The 19,123-nt window shown below is 39.9% G+C and overlaps 1 protein-coding gene across 2 annotated transcripts in view; it reads right to left on the bottom strand.

Moving 5' to 3' along the window:
- NFX1 (nuclear transcription factor, X-box binding 1) overlaps positions 1 to 19,123 on the bottom strand; it is a 74,194-nt gene that overhangs the window by 9,694 nt on the left and 45,377 nt on the right. For both annotated transcript variants that reach the window (XM_086683364.1, XM_086683365.1), the window contains exons 11-18: positions 17,212 to 17,242; positions 13,419 to 13,498; positions 12,159 to 12,267; positions 8,195 to 8,314; positions 6,058 to 6,137; positions 2,132 to 2,362; positions 1,200 to 1,273; positions 33 to 134 (exon numbers count right to left, since the gene is read on the bottom strand). In XM_086683364.1, the coding sequence (XP_086539490.1) occupies positions 33 to 134; positions 1,200 to 1,273; positions 2,132 to 2,362; positions 6,058 to 6,137; positions 8,195 to 8,314; positions 12,159 to 12,267; positions 13,419 to 13,498; positions 17,212 to 17,242 (827 nt within the window). The remainder of the gene's footprint in view (positions 1 to 32; positions 135 to 1,199; positions 1,274 to 2,131; positions 2,363 to 6,057; positions 6,138 to 8,194; positions 8,315 to 12,158; positions 12,268 to 13,418; positions 13,499 to 17,211; positions 17,243 to 19,123) is intronic.

Below are 19,123 nucleotides of genomic sequence, written 5' to 3'. Positions count from 1 at the left end.
TTCTAACAGAAGACACACATTTAAAAAATTACCTGGCTTGGTGAATTTCCTTCTTAGTAATTAGCTTGCTGATTTCCACTGAATCTCCAAGCTGCATGTCTGTTATTTTAGAGGCCATGGAAATAGCAGCTATTCTGAAGTATAAAAAAGGGAAGAAAAGGCATTGCAGTTTCACAGGAATGTTCTAATACTAAGTACAGAGAAGACTTCCGTCAAGTCAAATCTATCACTGGACAATTCATGTGGCTTCAGAAACCCATCTATTATGAACTACCCACACGTTTATGTCGTATCTCCTCAATCAGATTCTAAGCAGCTCTAAGCAATGAGACAGTCTATTTAATCTCCCTTGAATATCCAGGCCAATGCCTGGCATTCAGTCAGTATTTCGAAACCCACTGTTGTCAAAGCTACTCTGATGTCTTTATACTCTAAAAATGCTATCTCCAGGGGCGCCTGGGTGGCACAGTCGGTTAAGCATCCAACTTCAGCCAGGTCACAATCTCGCGGTCCATGAGTTCGAGCCCCGCGTCAGGCTCTCTGGGCTGATGGCTCAGAGCCTGGAGCCTGTTTCCGATTCTGTGTCTCCCTCTCTCTCTGCCCCTCCCCCGTTCATGCTCTGTCTCTCTCTGTCCCAAAAATAAATAAAAAACGTTGAAAAAAAAAAAAATAATAAATAAATAAATAAATAAAAATGCTATCTCCATGACACCTCTCTGCACCTAATCAGAGACAAACACACATCCCTAACACCTTCACCTCCTTACTCAGATCCCTTTCTGACCACTTGGTTCTAGGATTTCAGGGGCCTGCAAAGACAATTCACAGAACAGTCAGAAACCCCCACTACAGGGGAAGAGCACAGGACTTGGTCCTGGCTGTGCTACCACAAATGGTGGGATGTTAAAGCAATTCATGTAACTTCAGGACATCATCCCTTCTGATCTCAGGGTATAACAAGACCAGAAGGGAGAGAAAGAGGAAGAAAAATAAAAAGGTTATTTTACAAATGAAAGTTATGGAAGGAAAGGGACAAAACAATACTTTCTCTCTGAACCATAAAAACTAGACTGAGGAAAATTTATTTAAACAACTTTCCACAACAAAAGTTGCAAGGATGCTACAATAAACACCAGTATACACGTGTATAACCTCTGTATACTGAGATCCACTGCTATTAACATTTGAGCAGCACTAACCTTTGATAAGTACTGGATGCTTCAGAGCAAATCATCATCTCTTTTCTTCGTCCACATTCACACTGCAGCTCTATCTGAAATAAGATTAACATGGAGCGACTTTTAGCACATAGAAACCATGTGAATAGGCAGGTTTCACACTTTTAAAGTCTCTCTCAAATCAAACCATGGCAGAGGATATAGACAGTGAGTGGTTACCCTTCAGGATGGAGGAAGCTAACCATGCATGCAACTAGACAACGTGGTAGTTGACACACTAGGAGGGAACCGTTCATTCTACAGGGACCCTTTCTGGGAACTACTACAATCCTTAATGCCACCTGAAGGGGCAGGCCTAGAAATGAAGTTTTTACCATTGAACCTGACCCAGGACCATCCAAGGCCTAATCAGGTCCACTGCCTGCTTTCACCTCCTCAGGGAGGCCCTACTTAGATCCCTCAGACCAGGCTAAGTTGCCCACTCTCATGCTCTCATAGCACCTTCTATCAGGGTGTAACCTCTTATTCACCACAGTCATAATTCAGTATCTGAGTAATTAGTAAGGATCTGTCCCATCTAACTGAAAGGATCATGTGCCTCCTGTTCACCGGTAGAGCCCTAGCACCTAGCAAAACATCTTGCGCAACACAGACACATATATTTGTTGAATAAATGGAGTAGGCAATCAGAGTCTCTCTTGAGAATTTGTTCTAAGGGAGAGAGACAGACTGGTCAGACAGCAGTGGGTACCATCTGAACTAGAAGGCCACTTCAAGCTGGGCAGACAGGAATCTGTACAGTGTACCCCACCTTTCTCTTGCTCCACCTTAGCTTGCAGTTCCTTGCAACCAATGATCTCTGATTAGACTCTATGCCCAGGAGCCTCAGCTCTGGACTCACGAGCAGCCCCACAACCATAGTCAATGCCCTATCTGGAGCCAGGAATACGCACCTTGGCTTTACAAGCAGTCGTGGGGCAGGGTGAGCTGGGGTGGCAGGGTGCCATACACGGGTGGCCACAGTCAGCTCTGGGGGTGGTGCAGGGCTGCTTGCAGGCCTCATCCACAAGACACTCTCCTTTGTGACAGAGTCTCTGACACTTGTGCATTCCACATGGTAGCGTAGCACTGCAGGGTAATCCGCAAGAGATATCAGCCAGGTGACAGGGGATGTTGCTTCGTAACTAGGAGAGACAGAAGTAGCCAGATTCTTATCTCCGTGTGCGATCTGGGATGAGTTTTAACTTCCTATTCAAACATTTCTGAATTTTCAAAAAGTTATTTTGATCTTAAAAAAAATTAGGTGGATTTTCAAAATCTGAACATAATTTGTCTGAAAATAAACAAATCTGGAACTTATTTAGTAACCCTTGTTATGATCCAAAAGAATTTGTGCTAGCAATCAAGTGTGACTGAGGATATACACTTCCCAGGACGGGTAGCAAGCACATGAAACTAGATAACTAGGGAGTATCTGATATGCTCTGACCAACTAGGAGGATCAGATAACCTTTTCCTCCCTTTGCAAACAGCTTAGGGCACTGAGGGTTGGGAGGCACCCTTGACCCATGGTTTCAAGACTGCTGGCAGTGCTGTTTTACAGAAATAATTAAATAATCAAATAATCAACTCTCCTCACATTTCCCAACTCATGGTATCTTTAACTTTAGGTAGCTTTATCATTTAAAAAAATTAAGAGGCAGGGGTGCCTGAGTGGTTCAGTCAGTTAAGCACCCGACTCTGGCTTCAGTCATGATCTCGTTGTTCGTGGATTCAGCCACGTCAGGCTCCATGCTGACAATGCAGAGCCTGCTTGAGATTCTTTCTCTTTCCCTCTTTCTCTGACCCTCCCCCACTCATTCTCTCTCTCAAAATAAATTTTGAAAAATTAAAAAAAAAAAATTAAAAGGCAGGTGCCTGAGTGGCTCAGTCGGCTGAGTGTCTGACTTCAGCTCAGGTCACAATCTTGCGGTTCATGAGTTCGAGCTCCACATCAGGCTCATGGCTGTCAGCCTGTCAGTGCAGAGTCCACTTTGGATCCTCTGTCCCCTCCGCCCCCTCTTTGTCCCTCTCCTGCTTGCGCTCTCCCCAAAATAAATAAATATAAAAAAGGTGGGGGGGTGGCCCCTGGGTGGTTCAGTTGGCTGGACGTCCGACTCTTGATTTTGGCTTGGGTCATGGTCCTAAGCCCCACGACAGGCTCCGTGCTGAGTGTGGAGTCTGCTTAAGATTCTCTCTCTTTCTTCCTCTGCCCCTCTCCCCAGCTCAAGCGCTCTCCCTCTTAAAAAAAAAAAAAAAAAAAAAAAAATTAAGAGGCAATAGGCCATGAAACCCCAAACTTTTAATTTTTGGAAATCACCTTCTTTTAGAATTCCTTACTCCAGGAAAAAGATGCTAGAATTTTGTTCCTGTGGGAGCAAAGTTTACTCTTACATATTGACTCAAATTCTTTTGAGAACCCTCAAAATAAGGAATATACTTTGACTCTAGTGACATCTAACTTTTACTCTTAAAAAGGCCTCCAAAGTCTAGAATGTACACGCTTCCTATCGCTTTAGAACTGCTTTAGAGTGGCACCTGGGTGGCTCAGTCAGTTCAGTGTCTGACTCTTGATTTTAGCTCAGGTCATGATCTCATGGTTCACAAGATTGAGCCCTGTGTCAGGCTCTGCTCTGACATCAGGGAGCCTGCTTGGGATTCTCTCTCTGCCCCTCCTCTGCTCACACATGTGCTCTCTCTCAAAATAAATAAACATTAAAAAAAAAGGAAGAATTGCTATATAAGTATTTTGGTAGAATGTAGTTCCCAATCATTAAACTTACCTACACTAATACCAGGGTCTGGAGATAATTTATTTTTATTTTTTTTAATGTTTATTTATTTTTGAGTGACAGAGTGTGGGCGGCGGAGGGCCAGAGAGAGAAGGAGACACAGAATCTGATGCAGGGCTCGAACTCACAAGCCGTGAGATCATGACCTGTGCCAAAGTCAGTCACTTAACCAACTGAGCCACTCAGGTGCCCCTGGAGATAATTTTTGCACACACTGTGTCCTCTGTTTTCCCTCCCCTCATTACTTGCCTACTTTTCATTATCCTTTAGGAAGTTACCTCCTCTACAAACACCTTCCTTGGGTGGGGGCTCCTTTGATCCTGCTCAGTCCTTTGTACTTGCCCTGCTACTGTACTGTTTAAACTGCTATTGCACTGTTTAAATGCCTGCCTCCTGCTCCAGAGTAAAGGCTCCACGAAGGCAGCAGTCATGCCTCTCTTGTTCTCTTCTGAATCATGTGAACTTAGCCTGTTACCCAGCACACAGTAGGTATGTAAAATAATATTTGTTGAATGAAGTCAAATAAGCCATCAACACAAAGATGATACATGGATGTCTTAGAATGGCTACTCTCGGAGAAAGTAAGACTCATAGAGGAAGATACTAATAAACGACAAATGACTTGAGAACCACTTACAGGAAATAAGTGAAGAAAAATACGTCCATCAAGATAAAGATATTGAACGCATGTTGTCACAAATGCCAAGGGTTTCCAAAAATGTTGCTTAATATGTTATGAAGTAAAAAGTAGGTTACACAATAGTATAATCTTAAAAGAGTATGAGAAAGTGTGTATCACACATGACTTATAGTCTATACACAAGAATGTGAACAGTATATATTTCTGGATTGCAGAATGTATGCTCTTAATTGTCTACAATGAATATGCATTTTTTAAATAAAGAATTCTTAAAAGTGTTTCAAAGGGTCTATAGGTAATGGTGCCAAATAAGCTTACAAATTGAGAATGAGGATGAAAAGTCCTTCATGGTAATGGCACTGCAGAGGTGTAGGTGAGCCTGGGGGAAGGTGTTTGGACCTAGTGGCCAGAATAGGAAGCTGCACAGGGCACAGAGGAAGGAAGAGTGGCCCCTGGTGGAGAGACACCACCACTCTTGGGATGCTCTTAATGAAACACCTTTATGCAGGCTAGCAACCTTTGCTGGTGAACCTGGAAGTTGTCTCTGAAATACAACCCATGTTCTCAAGGTCACCTGACTGAGTTTAACTTAGTTGCAACCAGAGTAAAAATGAAAGCAAAAGAGGCTCACTATACTACCTATTGTATGACTTCATTCATGTGACATTCTGGAAAAGGCAAAACTACTGGGACAGATAATAGATCATTGATTGCTGGGGCCTGGAGACAGGAGGGAAAATAACTATAGAGATGCATGAAGGAGGGACACCTGGCTGGCTCAGTTAGTACAGCATGTGACTCTTGATCTCAAGGTCATGAGTTCAAGCTCCACATTGGGTGTAGAGATTATAAATAAATAAAAACTTAAAAAAAAAAAGGGGCATGAAGGAATATTTGGGGGGTGAATGAACTATTCTACATCTCGATTATGGTGATGGTTACATGACTGTATGAATGTTTTTGCAAAACTCAAGGACCTGTACACTTAAAAGGGTAAAATTCTATTTTATGCAAATTATACCTTAATTAATTAAAATGTTTATTTTATTTATTTTGAGAGAGAGAGGGAGAGAGAGAGAGCACATGAGCAGGGGAGGAGCAAAGAGAGAGGGAGAAAGAGAATCCAAAGTACGCTCTGTGCTGCCAGCACAGAGACCTACACGGGGCTTGAACTCACACACTGTGAGATCATGACCTGAGCCGAAGTCAGTTGCTTAACCAACTGAGACATGCAGGCACCCCAAATTCTACCTTAACTTAAAAAAAGAAAAGAAAAAAGGGGCCAAAGCAAACCTCTGCTTCTTGGAGTATATTTTTACTTTGAGAAACAATGAGACTAACAACTCTAAAAGTAATTCAATCATAAATCTCTAGCTGGAACAATGAATACTTGGGAGAGAAAACTTACCTCGTGTTTGCCCATGCACCACTTCTGAGTCAGGAAAGTACAAGGGGGACACTTCTCTTCACTATGACAAGAATGATACACTGTTAAGAGAGAAAGGAAATTAGGAATTATGTCTAGGAATAATGTTTAAATAAAGCACATAAATTATTATATATGTTTTAATGGTATAGAACATAGAACTTTTAAGTTTAGAAGCTGGGAATACTTTTTAAAATGGTCACAGGAAAGTAAAAAGTAGGCAACTTTATTTCAAAGTGCTGAAGGATGAGCATGAGTGAGTAAAAGAAATCCCACTGAGGTGGGACAGACACACCAAACACAGAAGCAGAGAAGGAGGCAGCTTTTCCACTCATCTCCTGCAGCACAGACCCTGGTCTGTCCATTCTACTCAGTCATTCTTTTGGCCCTATCACATACAGCTCAGTTATCTCTGCTACTCATGCCATCTGACATGCTCCCCTGATTCCTTTCCATTTCCTTGCTGCCTGTAAGAGGCAGTTCATCCTAACTCATCTCCTCCAACAAAGCCTTTCTTGGCTGACCATACCCTGCTCAGAGCTCTCTTACACTCCCTAATGTCAATGGCTTGCTACCATGTTATCTGGCCCATCTTTACGAAACGGTTGGTTGTGTGTCATGTGCATATAACTACCATCCTCTTCCTCTTGGGAAGAACAGAAAAATCTTGAGATCATGGGTTACTTTTTTCTTCCTCTGAACCTCTCTCTGTGTCTGATACCATGGTGGGTATACAACTAACTCTCAAGAAAAGTTAAAAGAATGCTGAACAAAAGTGGGCTAAAACAACACACCTCAAAAATGGTTAAGTTCTTATTATGGACATTACCCACCAGGATTTGGACTTCATCTGTGACATTTGCAAATGAGTGTGAAGGAGGGAGTGGGTGAGTATTGGCTCGGGCACTTACTTCATCTGGTGCGAACACCAAACTAAGTTGGGAGGGCCCTCCAAAGGTCCCCAGGAAAGAAGGGACATTCTACTTCATGAGGAATTTACTTCTTTTTTACTCTATTAAAATACTTAAAAAATGAAAATGGGTTGTTTATTTGTCAGTCTTAACTATATGGCTTACTGTAAGTACCAAATCTGGTGACTTCAGTTATTTCAGGTTTGCCTCTGGGACTTGGTAAAATGAAATGATGAGCCTACTATGGTCCTAGAGGAAAGCTAGTGACTAGACTGGACAGAAAATGGATGGTATTAAGTAGCTACTGGCCAGATGTCTACAGCAGTTTATGAAAGAAGAATTGGAAATAATTATCTAACAACATGAGACTAAGTTATAGCCCATCCATGTAACAGCACACTCCATTAACTACTAAAAATCTATATTGTAGAAAAATATTCATTGACAAGAAGAAAGATTAAAATTACAAGAGGGAAAAATCAGTAGCATCACACTTTAATATTATGAAAAAAAATGCAAATATCTATTTTGCCCATGTAAAAAGCCCTGAGAAATATATATTAAGGTGTAAAAAGGTGACATAATGGATGATTTAATTTCAATCTTTTGACTTCATCTCATTTATTCTGAGAGAGAGAGAGAGAGAGAGAGCATTCACATGAGTGGAGGAGAGGCAGAGAGAGGGAGAGAGAGAATCCTAAGCAGACTCTGCACTGTCAATGCAGAGTCCCTATGTGGGGCTCAAACTCACAACTGTGAGATTATGAGCTGAGCCGAAATCAAGAGCTGGATGCTTAACCAACTGAGCCACCTAGGCACCCCTCTTTCTTTTTATACAGTAAACATATATTACTTCCTTAACAACAAAAAGTTAGTTTCAATTTTACAAAAAGATGTTCAACTTTGAAATATAAATAAAAATCGAAGGCAACAAGAAGAAAAGTCCCTGAAAGACAAGATCAGCTGGAGATTCTTCCAGCCTTTCAGGTGTGTTTGATATCCACTGAGTAAAGAAATGGAGTGCACTGTTGATTCTCAGCTGTGGCCCAGATCACAGACTCACCTTCACAGAAGCAGCCCCTGAGAACAGGGAACAGGGGTGGCCATCACAACATGACCTCAGAGCAGTAAAGACTGTCATGCGACATCCTAAATGACACAGTGTGAAACAGGCTGTGAGATGGGGGAGGCAAGGAGTTGGGACCCACCTGGATGGTCACATTCATGGACTCTGGCGCAGGTCTGGGTACACTCGGGGGGTCTGGTGCCACAGGGAACTGGAGGGTAGATCACTGACGCACCACAGTGGCAGGTTAATTCATCAAAACCTGATGGAGCAGCAATGAAACAAAACAACCTTTCATGATGTGCACATACATATTTACACAGACAACACACACACACACACACACACACACACACACACACACACACACACATTTATTTTGGCTTGTATTACTTTTTAGGGGACTGCTTTTTTCAAAAAATGTTTTTATTTTATTAAACCTGAGCTGGTGGCAATGGAGCAGACAGATAAGAAGCATTTCATTTTTACTTGCAACAAACTGTAAGTCCATGAGTAACCCAGGAAATTTTTACATATATTTTATAAACAACAGATCTATAGACCATCTCTTTTGAGAGAACAAGAGACTTCTGCTAAAGACATAGCTTTTTATTTTTTCAAACTCCTTTAGTTAGGAAAATGGATAGAGATTATGAAAGCCACAGGTAATTAACAAACATACAAAAATATATATTTGAATATACACCTCAGAGAAGCACTGAAGCCACTCAAAAAAATTCTTACAGGTCTAATCAACACCTATCATACTAGAAATGTGAAGTTGAAATGAAGCACAGAGCTACATCTGAGTTCATTACACACAGGCCACAAGTCAAATCAAAATGAGGGCTCACACTGGACAGCTCTAATAAGCAGCCTACCTTGTCATGAGCTCTCTTAACTCCTAAATCCCAAGAGGAGTCAGTTCTCCAACTCTAAGTTTTAGTAAAGGCCAGGACTTTGGCCATGGTTCCCAACTAGGTCACCAAGGGTCAGAAGCCCAGGGCTCTTGAGATTCTTCCACCTACTGCCCCTCTCCAGTCAGCACTCTCTTCAGCAAACCCATCAGAGACTATACAATGTGGTGTAAAGAGCCCCATAAATATAGTCAGGAGACTTAAGCTTCTGGTCCCGGACCTACTACTTACTTACTTAGTGACTGTGGGGTGGTAGTTTAACATCTCTGAGCTTTCTACTGGTCAAATGGGAATACCAAACTTTGACCTATCCATTCAACAAGCTAATATATGTGAATTAGCTAGGTAAAGGGCAAGGGGCCATGTAAGTTGTTTTCATGGAATTCATGTGTGTGTGATTTATATCAAAGCACTGACTCAACTCCTTTTTGAAATTAAGTAGGTCTAGCATTCTATCAAAGACATTTTGGGAAATCTTGATCTAGGCCAATCTTTTAATGTAGCAGTTCTCAAAGTATGCTCTGTTGACCCTTAGGGGTCCCTGAGGGTCTTCAGGGAGTCCATAAGGCCAAAATTATTTTCATAATCAGACTAAGACATGGTTCTTTGCCCTGCTATGTTGACATTTGCAGTGATGGTGCAAAACCAAGAGTTGGTAAAACTGCCAGGGTCTTAGCGCAAATCAAGGCAGTAGTACCAAACTGTAATCACTGTAGTTTCATCACCACAAAAAAGTCCTCGATGAAGCAGTAAAGAAAAAAACAATTGATCCTTAAATACATGTCTTTTCCATAATCTGAAATAAAGTGCTTACGCTGCACACTAAAATATAGTCTGGCTGTTATAAAAATTTGTTTATTTATTTTATGGTGAGCCTGGGTGTCTCAGTCAGTTAAGCATCTGACTTCAGCTCAAGTCATAGTCTCATGGTTCATGAGATCAAGCCCTGCACTGGGTTGTCTGATGTCACCGCAGAACTTGCTTTGGATCCTCTGTCCCCCCTCTCTGCCCCTCCTTTGTGCTCTGTCTCTCTCTCTCTGTCAAAAATAAATAAACATTAAAAAAAAAATCTGGTTATTAAAAATAAACTAGTATGAGTGCTCACTTCAGCAGCACATATACTAAAAAAACAACTAATATGGGATAGGAAACTATCAAAATCCTGGAGGAGATCACAGGGAGCAACCTCTCTGACCTTGGCCGTAGCAACTTTTTTCTAGATATGTCACCAAAGGCAAGGGAAATGAAAGTGAACACGAACTACTGGGACTTCATCAAGATTAAAAAGCTTCTGCACAGCAAAGGAAACAATCAACAAAACTAAAAGGCAGCCTGAGGAATGGGAGAAGATATTTGCAAAACGATATTACCTGATAAATGGGTAGTATCCAAAATCTATAAAGAACTTACCAAATTCAACACCCAAAAAACAAATAACCCAGTTAAGAAATGGGCAGAAGACATGAATAGACATTTTTCCAGAGAAGACCTACACATGGCTAACAGACACATGAAAGGAGGCTCAACATCACCCATCATCAGAGAAACACAAATCAAAACCACAATGAAATACCACTTCACACTTGTCAGAATGGCTAAAATTAATAACACAAGAAACAACAGGTGTTGGCAAGGATGTAGAGAAAGGGGAACTCTCTTGTACTGTTGGTAGGGATGAAAACTGTACAGCCACTCTGGAGAAACAGCGTGGAGGTTCCTCACAAAACTAGAAACAGAACTAGAAACAGAACCACCCAGCAATTGCACTAGTAGGTATTTACTCAAAGGATATAAAAATACAGATTTGGAGGGGTATACACACCCCAAAATTTACAGCAGCATTACTAACAATAGCCAAACTATGGAGAGAGCCCAAATGTCCACTGACTGATCAATGGATAAAGATGATGTGGTACATATATACAATGGGATGCTACTCAGCCATCAAAAAGAACAAAACCTTGCCATATGCAACAACATGGATGGAGCTGGAATGTATATACTAAGTGAGATCAGTCAATCAGACAAAGACAACCTATGATTTCACTTGTATGTGGAATTTAAGAAACAAAACAGATAAACATATGGAAAGGGAGGTGGGGGACAGAGAGAGGGAAAGAAACCACAAGAGACTCTTAAAGACAGAGAACAAACTAGAACAAACTAAGAGTTGATGGAGGGAGGAGGGTGGGGGATGGGCTAGATGGGTGATGGGTATTAAGGAGGGCACTTGTGATGAGCACTGCATGTTGTAAGTGCTGAATGAATGTAAGTGATGAATCACTGAATTCTACTCCTGAAGCCAATATTGCACTGTATGTTAACTAAAATTTAAATTAAAAGAAAAAACCTAATACATATTTTTTAAATTCCTCATTTTAATCTCTAATATAAGTATAGCTATAATTCACATAAAAAGAGCTCTTTGAGGGTCCTTGGCAATTTTTAAGAATGTAAGTAAGTCCTAAGATGAAAAAGTTTACAAACTGCTGCTAATAATACAGAGAAGGAAGACTGCTGAGGACAGAATTTGGTTCAATGATATTTAAGAGTAATCCATTAATGAACCAGATCTCATTTTAGGATTGTTGCTTACATCCCAAGTTTCATACTTGCAGGGATGACAATGCAGCATGAGAATAACTTTTTAAAGTCACAACATATCTGAAATACTTAGGCTTAGTTGAGTAACCCATACCAAACTAATCAGTCCCTCAAAATATATTATGCCCGAACTTCTAGACAACTCTTAGAGTTTTTTTTTTTTTAAAGTTAATTTATTTATTCTGAGAGAGAGATAGGGAGAGAGAGAATTTTAAGCAGGCACTGCACTATCAGTACAGAACCCAATGTGGGGCTCAATCCCACCCACTGCAAGAACATATGACCTAGGCCAAAATCAAGAGTTGGATGCTTAATGGACTGAACCACTCAGGTGCCCCTATCAAACTTTTTAATCAATCAATTAACTGTTTAATAAATTTTTTGAGACAGCACAGGGGAGGTGCAGAGAGGGAGAGAGAATCTTAAGCAGGGTCCATACCCAGCGCAGAGCCCAACATGGGGCTCGGTCTCACAACTGTGAAATCATGACCTGAGCCGAAATCAAGAGCTGGACACTTAACCAACTGAGCCACCCACAGATCCCTAGAAAACTCTTTAATAAAAGCATACAGTGAAGACACTCACTGGCTTGCCAGCATGACTGGCAGTTCCCACGATGACAAGGTTCTTCACATCTATGAAGGCCACAACGGAGTTTCCTCCCACAAATCAAAGGACACTTGTGCTCCTTATCCTAAGAAGAGATTCATATTTGTTTGCAAAATTATCTACATTTTATATTTTCCACAAACAACAAGAAGATTAATTTTAAAAAAAGCTTTCTACAGTTATGGATGAAATGATGTCTGGAATTAGCTTCAAAATAATCAGAGGGAGCAGGTGGAGAGGTGGATGAAACAAGATTAGTTATGAGCTGATCACTACTGAAGCTGGATGTTGCATATATGGGATGCATGCTAATCTTTCTGCTTTTGTATATGTTTGAAATTTTCAATAATAGGAAGAAGTCTTTATGTCTTCAAATACTGATTTATAAATAAGTCTTTTTTTTTTTAATGTTTATTTTTGAGAGACAGAGCCAGCGAGCAGGGGAGGGGCAGAGAGAGAGGGAGAGAGAAGATCTGAAATGGGCTCTTTGTGACAGTAGCAAGCCTGATACAAGGCTTGAACTCACAAACCACAAGATCATGACCTGAGCCAAAGTCAGATGCTAAACTGACTGAACCACCCAGGCGCCCCTAAAAATAAGTCTTAATATGTTGTACAATTTCATCATTCTTCATCTTATCAATATGTAAACTTCAAAAATAACAATTATGTATGATATACATACATAAGCATGTGTATACATGCACTACTTTGCTAATGGCACTGTGTGCTCTTGTTTGTACACACACAAACACACGCACAACATGGTAACCCAATTACTGCCAGGTAGTGCTTTATTTAGTTCCATATAAGTGAATACTTCAGATAACTGAAACTTGCTCCTTTCAAAAATGCCCCACTCATTTTGCCTATTGACCTGATCCAAGCTGTATATGAAACCCAAAGCCCAAATTGCTAAGACCAGCCCAATCTGTGTATTGGGACAGCACACAATCTCCTGCAGAGGACTGTATGCTCATCTGATGGTCTTAGGCTCTGGAGCCTGAGGGCTTCTGTCTTTCTTCTCTTTCCCCATATTGCCACTGGCTAACTTCTTGACTTGGCAAAGGCCTAAAAAGGCCCAGGCCTGTCTCTCTGGGCAGCTCTCTCACTGCTGCTCAGGGGCCTCTCCCAGTGATGTCTGAATCTGGACTACATTCCAGATGGCTGAGGTTTCTAGATGCTTGGCCCCCGGATGAATGAAATCTGATTGTACCTAATGATAGGTCCACTTACCACACAGCATATCTCATTACATTTATGTCGTCCACACAACCGTTTCTTGTTACATCGCTTATCACACATAAATGTAGCATCTGTTGTGGCCAATTAAAAAGAAAAAAAGGTAAAGGAGATGAACATTCACTCAACAAATATTCGATGACTACAAGCTGAAGAAACACATATGTAATAATGTAAATAAATTAGTTATGGTGAAAATGCATATTAAAATAAGATATGCTAAAAATTTTCACCTGTCAGATTGTACAGAAAAAAAAAGACAATATGGTACGGGTGAAGGTGTAGAGAACAAGGCACACTCCGTGGATGGGAGTATAAACTTTTGGTACACATATGTTATCTATCAAAAATTTAAATGGTAATTCTATTTTAAGTAACTATTCCTATACATATACTTTTGAAAATTTATTTTTATATATTTTAATATATTTTGTTGCACAAGCAACAAAAGAAGAAACACAAATTGGGGCTTGATCAAAACTGAAAGATTTTGTGTACCAACGACACCACTAAGCAAGTGAAAAGACAGCGCACATAACAAGAGAAAATATTTGCAAATCATCTATCTATAAAGCTCTAGGATCTAAAATACATAAAGAATTCTTACAACTCAACAAGAAGAGAACCCAATTAAAAGACAGACAAAGGACTTAAACAGACTCTTTTCCAAAGAAGATTACAAATGGCAAAGTACATTTAAAAATGTTCAGCATCACTAGGGAAATGCAAATCAAAACCTTAATGACATATCACTTCATATCTACATAGGATAGCTTTAAGAAAAAAAACACATAAGAAACAAAAATAAAAACAAAAAAATAAGTGGGGTGTCTGGGTGGTGGGAATGTAAAATGATGTAGGTGCTACGGAAAACTGCTGTGGCAATTCTTTAAATTAAAGTACACACAATTATCATATGATCCATCAACTCCACTTGTAGGTATGTATCCAAAAAATTTTAAACAAAAACTGTGTACAAATGTTCATAGTAGCACTAATCCAAATAGCCAGAAGATCGAAACAACCCATAATGTCCATCAACAGATGAATAAATTGCGATATATCCACACAATGAAGTACTATTCAGTCAGAAAGAGGAATGAAGTACTGATATGTGCTACACATGGATGAATCTTGAAAACATGCTAAGTGAAAAAAGCTGGGTATAAAAAGGTTATGTATTATAGAATTCCATTTATATGAAATACTCAGAATAGGTAAACCCATAGCAGTTTAGTGGTTCCTCGGGGCTTGAGGGGGTAGTGAGTGGGAAGTGAAAAGTTAATGAATACAGGGTCTCCTCCTTAGGTATGAAAATGTTTTAGAACTAGATAGAGGTGATGGTTGCACAACACTGTGAATCTGTTACATGCCAATGAATTGTACACTTTAAATAAATGCTTACTTTAAGAGAGAGACAGTGCATGTGAAAGTGAGCAGGGGAGGGGCAGTGAGAGAGGGAGAGACTCTCAAGCAGGCTCTGCACTGTCAGCGCACAGCCTGACATGGGGCTCGACCTCATGAACTATGAAGTCATGACCTGAGTTGAAATCAAGAGTCAGACACTTAACCAACTGACTACCCAGGCACCCCTGAATTGTACACTTTAAAACAGCCCATTCTACATTATGTGAATTTTACCTCAATTTTTAAAAATAGGCTAGGTGCTGAAGTGTTTATGAGTGAAACGATGTTTGAGATTTATTTTCAAAGTACTTTAGTGAAAATAAAAAGGAGGGAAGGAAGGGATGGAAACAAGATAGGCAAAATGCTGATTACTGATGATGGGTGACAGGTGCATAGGGTTTTATTATATTAATCTTTCTACTCTCACATACGGTTAAAAATTTTCATGATAAAGTTTTAAAAAGTGGGACAAGATGGATACTGTATTATTCATAATGGGGAAAAACTGGAGACAAACTAAATGATCACCAAGAGGGCAAGAGTGAACCTCACTGTGGCATACCCACATACAGAATACTGTGAAAGAGGGAGAGTTATATACACTGACATAGAAAATGTCTTTGAGGGAAGAAAAAAAAAACAACCAAATTGCAAACAATATGTTTAGTATAAAATTAAGTTTAGGAGGAAAAAATAAAACTGGCAGATGTATAAAGCTATATGAATACAGAAAAATATCTGGACCCAAATCCAACAAACTAGTAACAGTTTCATCAGGGAAGGGGAGGAGGGAAAAATCAGGTTAGGGTGTATTTTCACTTTTTCCTTTATATTGTTTTTATTTTTTTATTATTATTATTTTTTTACTTTAAAAGCATATTAATGTAATTTTTTCAAATTATATTTTTAATAACCACAATTTTGACTGTGGTTTTAAGGCAGATATTTCTGCTTACCTTCCAAACAACCACTCCCCACCTTCTTTTTTTTTTTTTTAATTTTTTTTTTTAACGTTTATTTATTTTTGAGACAGAGAGAGACAGAGCATGAACGGGGGAGGGTCAGAGAGAGGGAGACACAGAATCTGAAACAGGCTCCAGGCTCTGAGCTGTCAGCACAGAGCCCGACGCGAGTCTCGAACTCACGGACCGTGAGATCATGACCTGAGCCAAAGTCGGCTGCTTAACCGACTGAGCCACCCAGGCGCCCCCCACTCCCCACCTTCTTAAGGCTAACAGAGGCTTAATTCTGCTCAGAAACTAGGTACCCATGTGCTCCTAGTTTCAGGGCTGAATGTAGAAAAGTCTAGCCTATTAATTCCATTTTCTTTGCTAACGTTGGGTTTAGGCAGGAGCATGTGATACAAAGTGTACTGAGGTCCTCTCAGGATGGTCTTCCTTGCTCTTGAGAAGGAAAGGAAGCTTAAGAATCTCTTTCTTTCCTTTAGATATTGCTGGGTAAGATGTTGATGTGTGGACTTGTGGCTAACTCATATCCATGAGGAGAAAACCAAGAAAATCAGAGAAGCTGAACGGGAGTCCTGGAATCAGGAGGTTGGAATTAACCAACTCTGGACTTGTTCTGCCTCCATACTTCCTATTATGTGAGACAGTAAAGCCCCTTATTGCTAAAGTTATTTTTCCTTGGGTTTTTGATACCTGCAGACAAAAGCATCCTAATCTAAAACAGCTTTCTTCCTGGCCAGAATAAGATCTTTTTATTTTGTACACATTTAACTTCTATCACTTTTCCAAACAGGTATTAAGGTGGCTTAAACAAAAGACTAAGTGATGGTGAGCAAAAGACAGAATCTTAATAGTGTGGGATGTCAGGATCAAAGACAAAGGAAGAAACAATATTGTAGGCCTCAAGGTTAAGAAGGTTTGCTGGCTGAGTACCTGTTCTAGGTGTCCAACAGTCATATCAAGCTTTAAGGGGATCTAGCATCAGAGTCAGTATGTAAAAAGCTTGCTGCATTAGGTATTATTCTCCTTCACCCCCACTACTACCATTTTATTATGAAAATTTCCAAACATAAAAGTTGAAACAACTTTACAGTGAATATCCATATGCCCATTACTGAGATTTTACCATTATTTTTTCACCTTTCTATCCACCTATCAATTTACCTTAATATTTGATACATTTTAAAGTAAACTGCAGATTTGACTACACTTACCTTTTTTAGAACTTAATTAACCAGAACTTATGATTTTTACTTTTCTTTTGAGGCAAAAGAAAATGAAACATATAAAATGAAATATACAAATCTTAAGTGTACCTTTGCTGAATTATGACATATATAATACAAACCCTTATCAAGAAACAGAACAAGTACTTTTACCCCAGAAAGTCCCCTCATGCCCATTCTCAGTCATACCTTCACTTTTGAGACTGGTACATGGAAGCTCCTATGGAAAAAGGAAAAGAAAAAAACAAAAACAAAAAACAAAAAACCAACAGTAACTCCTTTAGGAACAAATGAAACAACACAACTAGAGTATAATGCTATATATAACATGTACACCCTAAATATCCTATACTTTTCTGGTAGTCACTTATTCGCCAACTTCACCTACCTGGAGCTAGGTTAGCCCAGTTTCTATATGAATATGCTTTACTCACAGTGGGGCTCCTGGTTTACTGACATTTCATGCAATTTTTTTTTTTTTTTTGAAATGGAATAACTTTTTTTTTTTTTTCAACATTTATTTTTGGGACAGAGAGAGAGCATGAACAGGGGAGGGGCAGACAGAGAGGGAGACACAGAATCGGAAACAGGTTCCAGGCTCTGAGCCATCAGCCCAGAGCCCGACGCGGGGCTCGAACTCACGGACCGCGAGATCGTGACCTGGCTGAAGTTGGACGCTTAACCGACTGCGCCACCCAGGCGCCCCACGTGCAAATATAATTGTAACAATCTTTGTGGTCTGGCCTCCTAATTGAAAGTAGATTTTAGGAATTATAAAATCTGAATGGAAGGAGGGACTGCTAAAAGTACATAAAGCAAAGAAAAAAAAATTGCCTGGCAAAGGAGACAGAAAAAGCCACAAAAAGCAGAAAAATTGAAAATATGTAATAATCTGGTACCAGAGGCAAACAGGTCAACACACTTAACAGCAGCATGACACTGCAGAAATGCAGCAAAGTAGAATATAGTAGTCCTCTGGCATTCAGTTTTATGACTTTGGTAATTATGTATGAACGACCCCAAAGATCTACCATATGTAACTTGCTGAGGCATGATCCCAAATAACGTGTGGAGAGGATGCTGTGTGGGAAGCAAGTCAGTCACTTGGGGGAGAGTGAGCCTGGCTGCCCAGTATCTACATCTGAATTTGGCTTTGATGTCATTTACAGGTTGCTAGGTACTCAGAAACTAGCAAAATGCTAAAAATATTCTTTCTTAGTGAAAAGGACTCTGAAGAAAAGGGCAGTTACTAGAGTTGAAAACAGAAGCAAAAGTCTAAGAAATGGAAGATTCTTGGCTACAAAGATGTCTTAGATACATTAGTTGGCTGGGTTGGATGATAAGGAAGAGTTGCCCATATGTTCCCTGGAGATACAAAGCAAAGGTGAGTCATGAAATTGCTAGAGTGCGTGCTCCAGTTAATGCAAACACTGGACTGCAGAGAAGAAATGACATACTGGAGTGGTTATCTTAATTGCAGGGAAAGGGAGAGCTCTTGTAGATACTGACAATCAATATGAATTACCAATAAAAACTTAAATACAGTATTCTTTGGTAAGAGGTAGTACAGCATACATTTTTCAAAGATTCCCACCAAAGTGATTAAAAGAAAACCACCTTTGAAGCTTTAAGAAATAAGTTTTATTTATCTAGAAAACTCACTTCCATGGAAAAGCCCATTCCATTACAAAAGACATTTCATGAAAAATCTGGCTGAAGAATGAGGTGATGACCATCAATTGCAAAGAGATTTTTCACTTTGTCAAAGGTTTCAATAGAATTCATACTGACAGTGAGTGCCTCCAGCAATTTTAGAATAAAACTTTTATTTGCAAAAATTCACTTTATACACAGCTTTTCATGAATATGCTCACTGCCATGGGATCTGCTATTAGAGTGAGGGCAGACAGTGAATGAGAATCAAAAAAGCACAGAGAGAACAGGACTGTTGGGGAGAAAGAAGCAAACAGACAGTAGCCATTTCTAGCTCACACATCCCAACTCTGCTTGTGCTTCTTGGTCACAACCAGCACCTCTGGGCATCACTAAATTTGTGATTACTAAATCACAGTATTTCACAGTCTTTAAGATCCTGTGTCTG

The sequence above is a fragment of the Puma concolor genome, chromosome D4 (assembly GCF_028749965.1).
Source record: "Puma concolor isolate L17-30 chromosome D4, mPumCon1.1.hap2, whole genome shotgun sequence".
Taxonomy (NCBI): domain Eukaryota; kingdom Metazoa; phylum Chordata; class Mammalia; order Carnivora; family Felidae; genus Puma; species Puma concolor.
The sequence above is the reverse complement of the archived record's forward strand: the minus strand, read 5'-3'. Positions and strand labels throughout refer to the sequence as shown.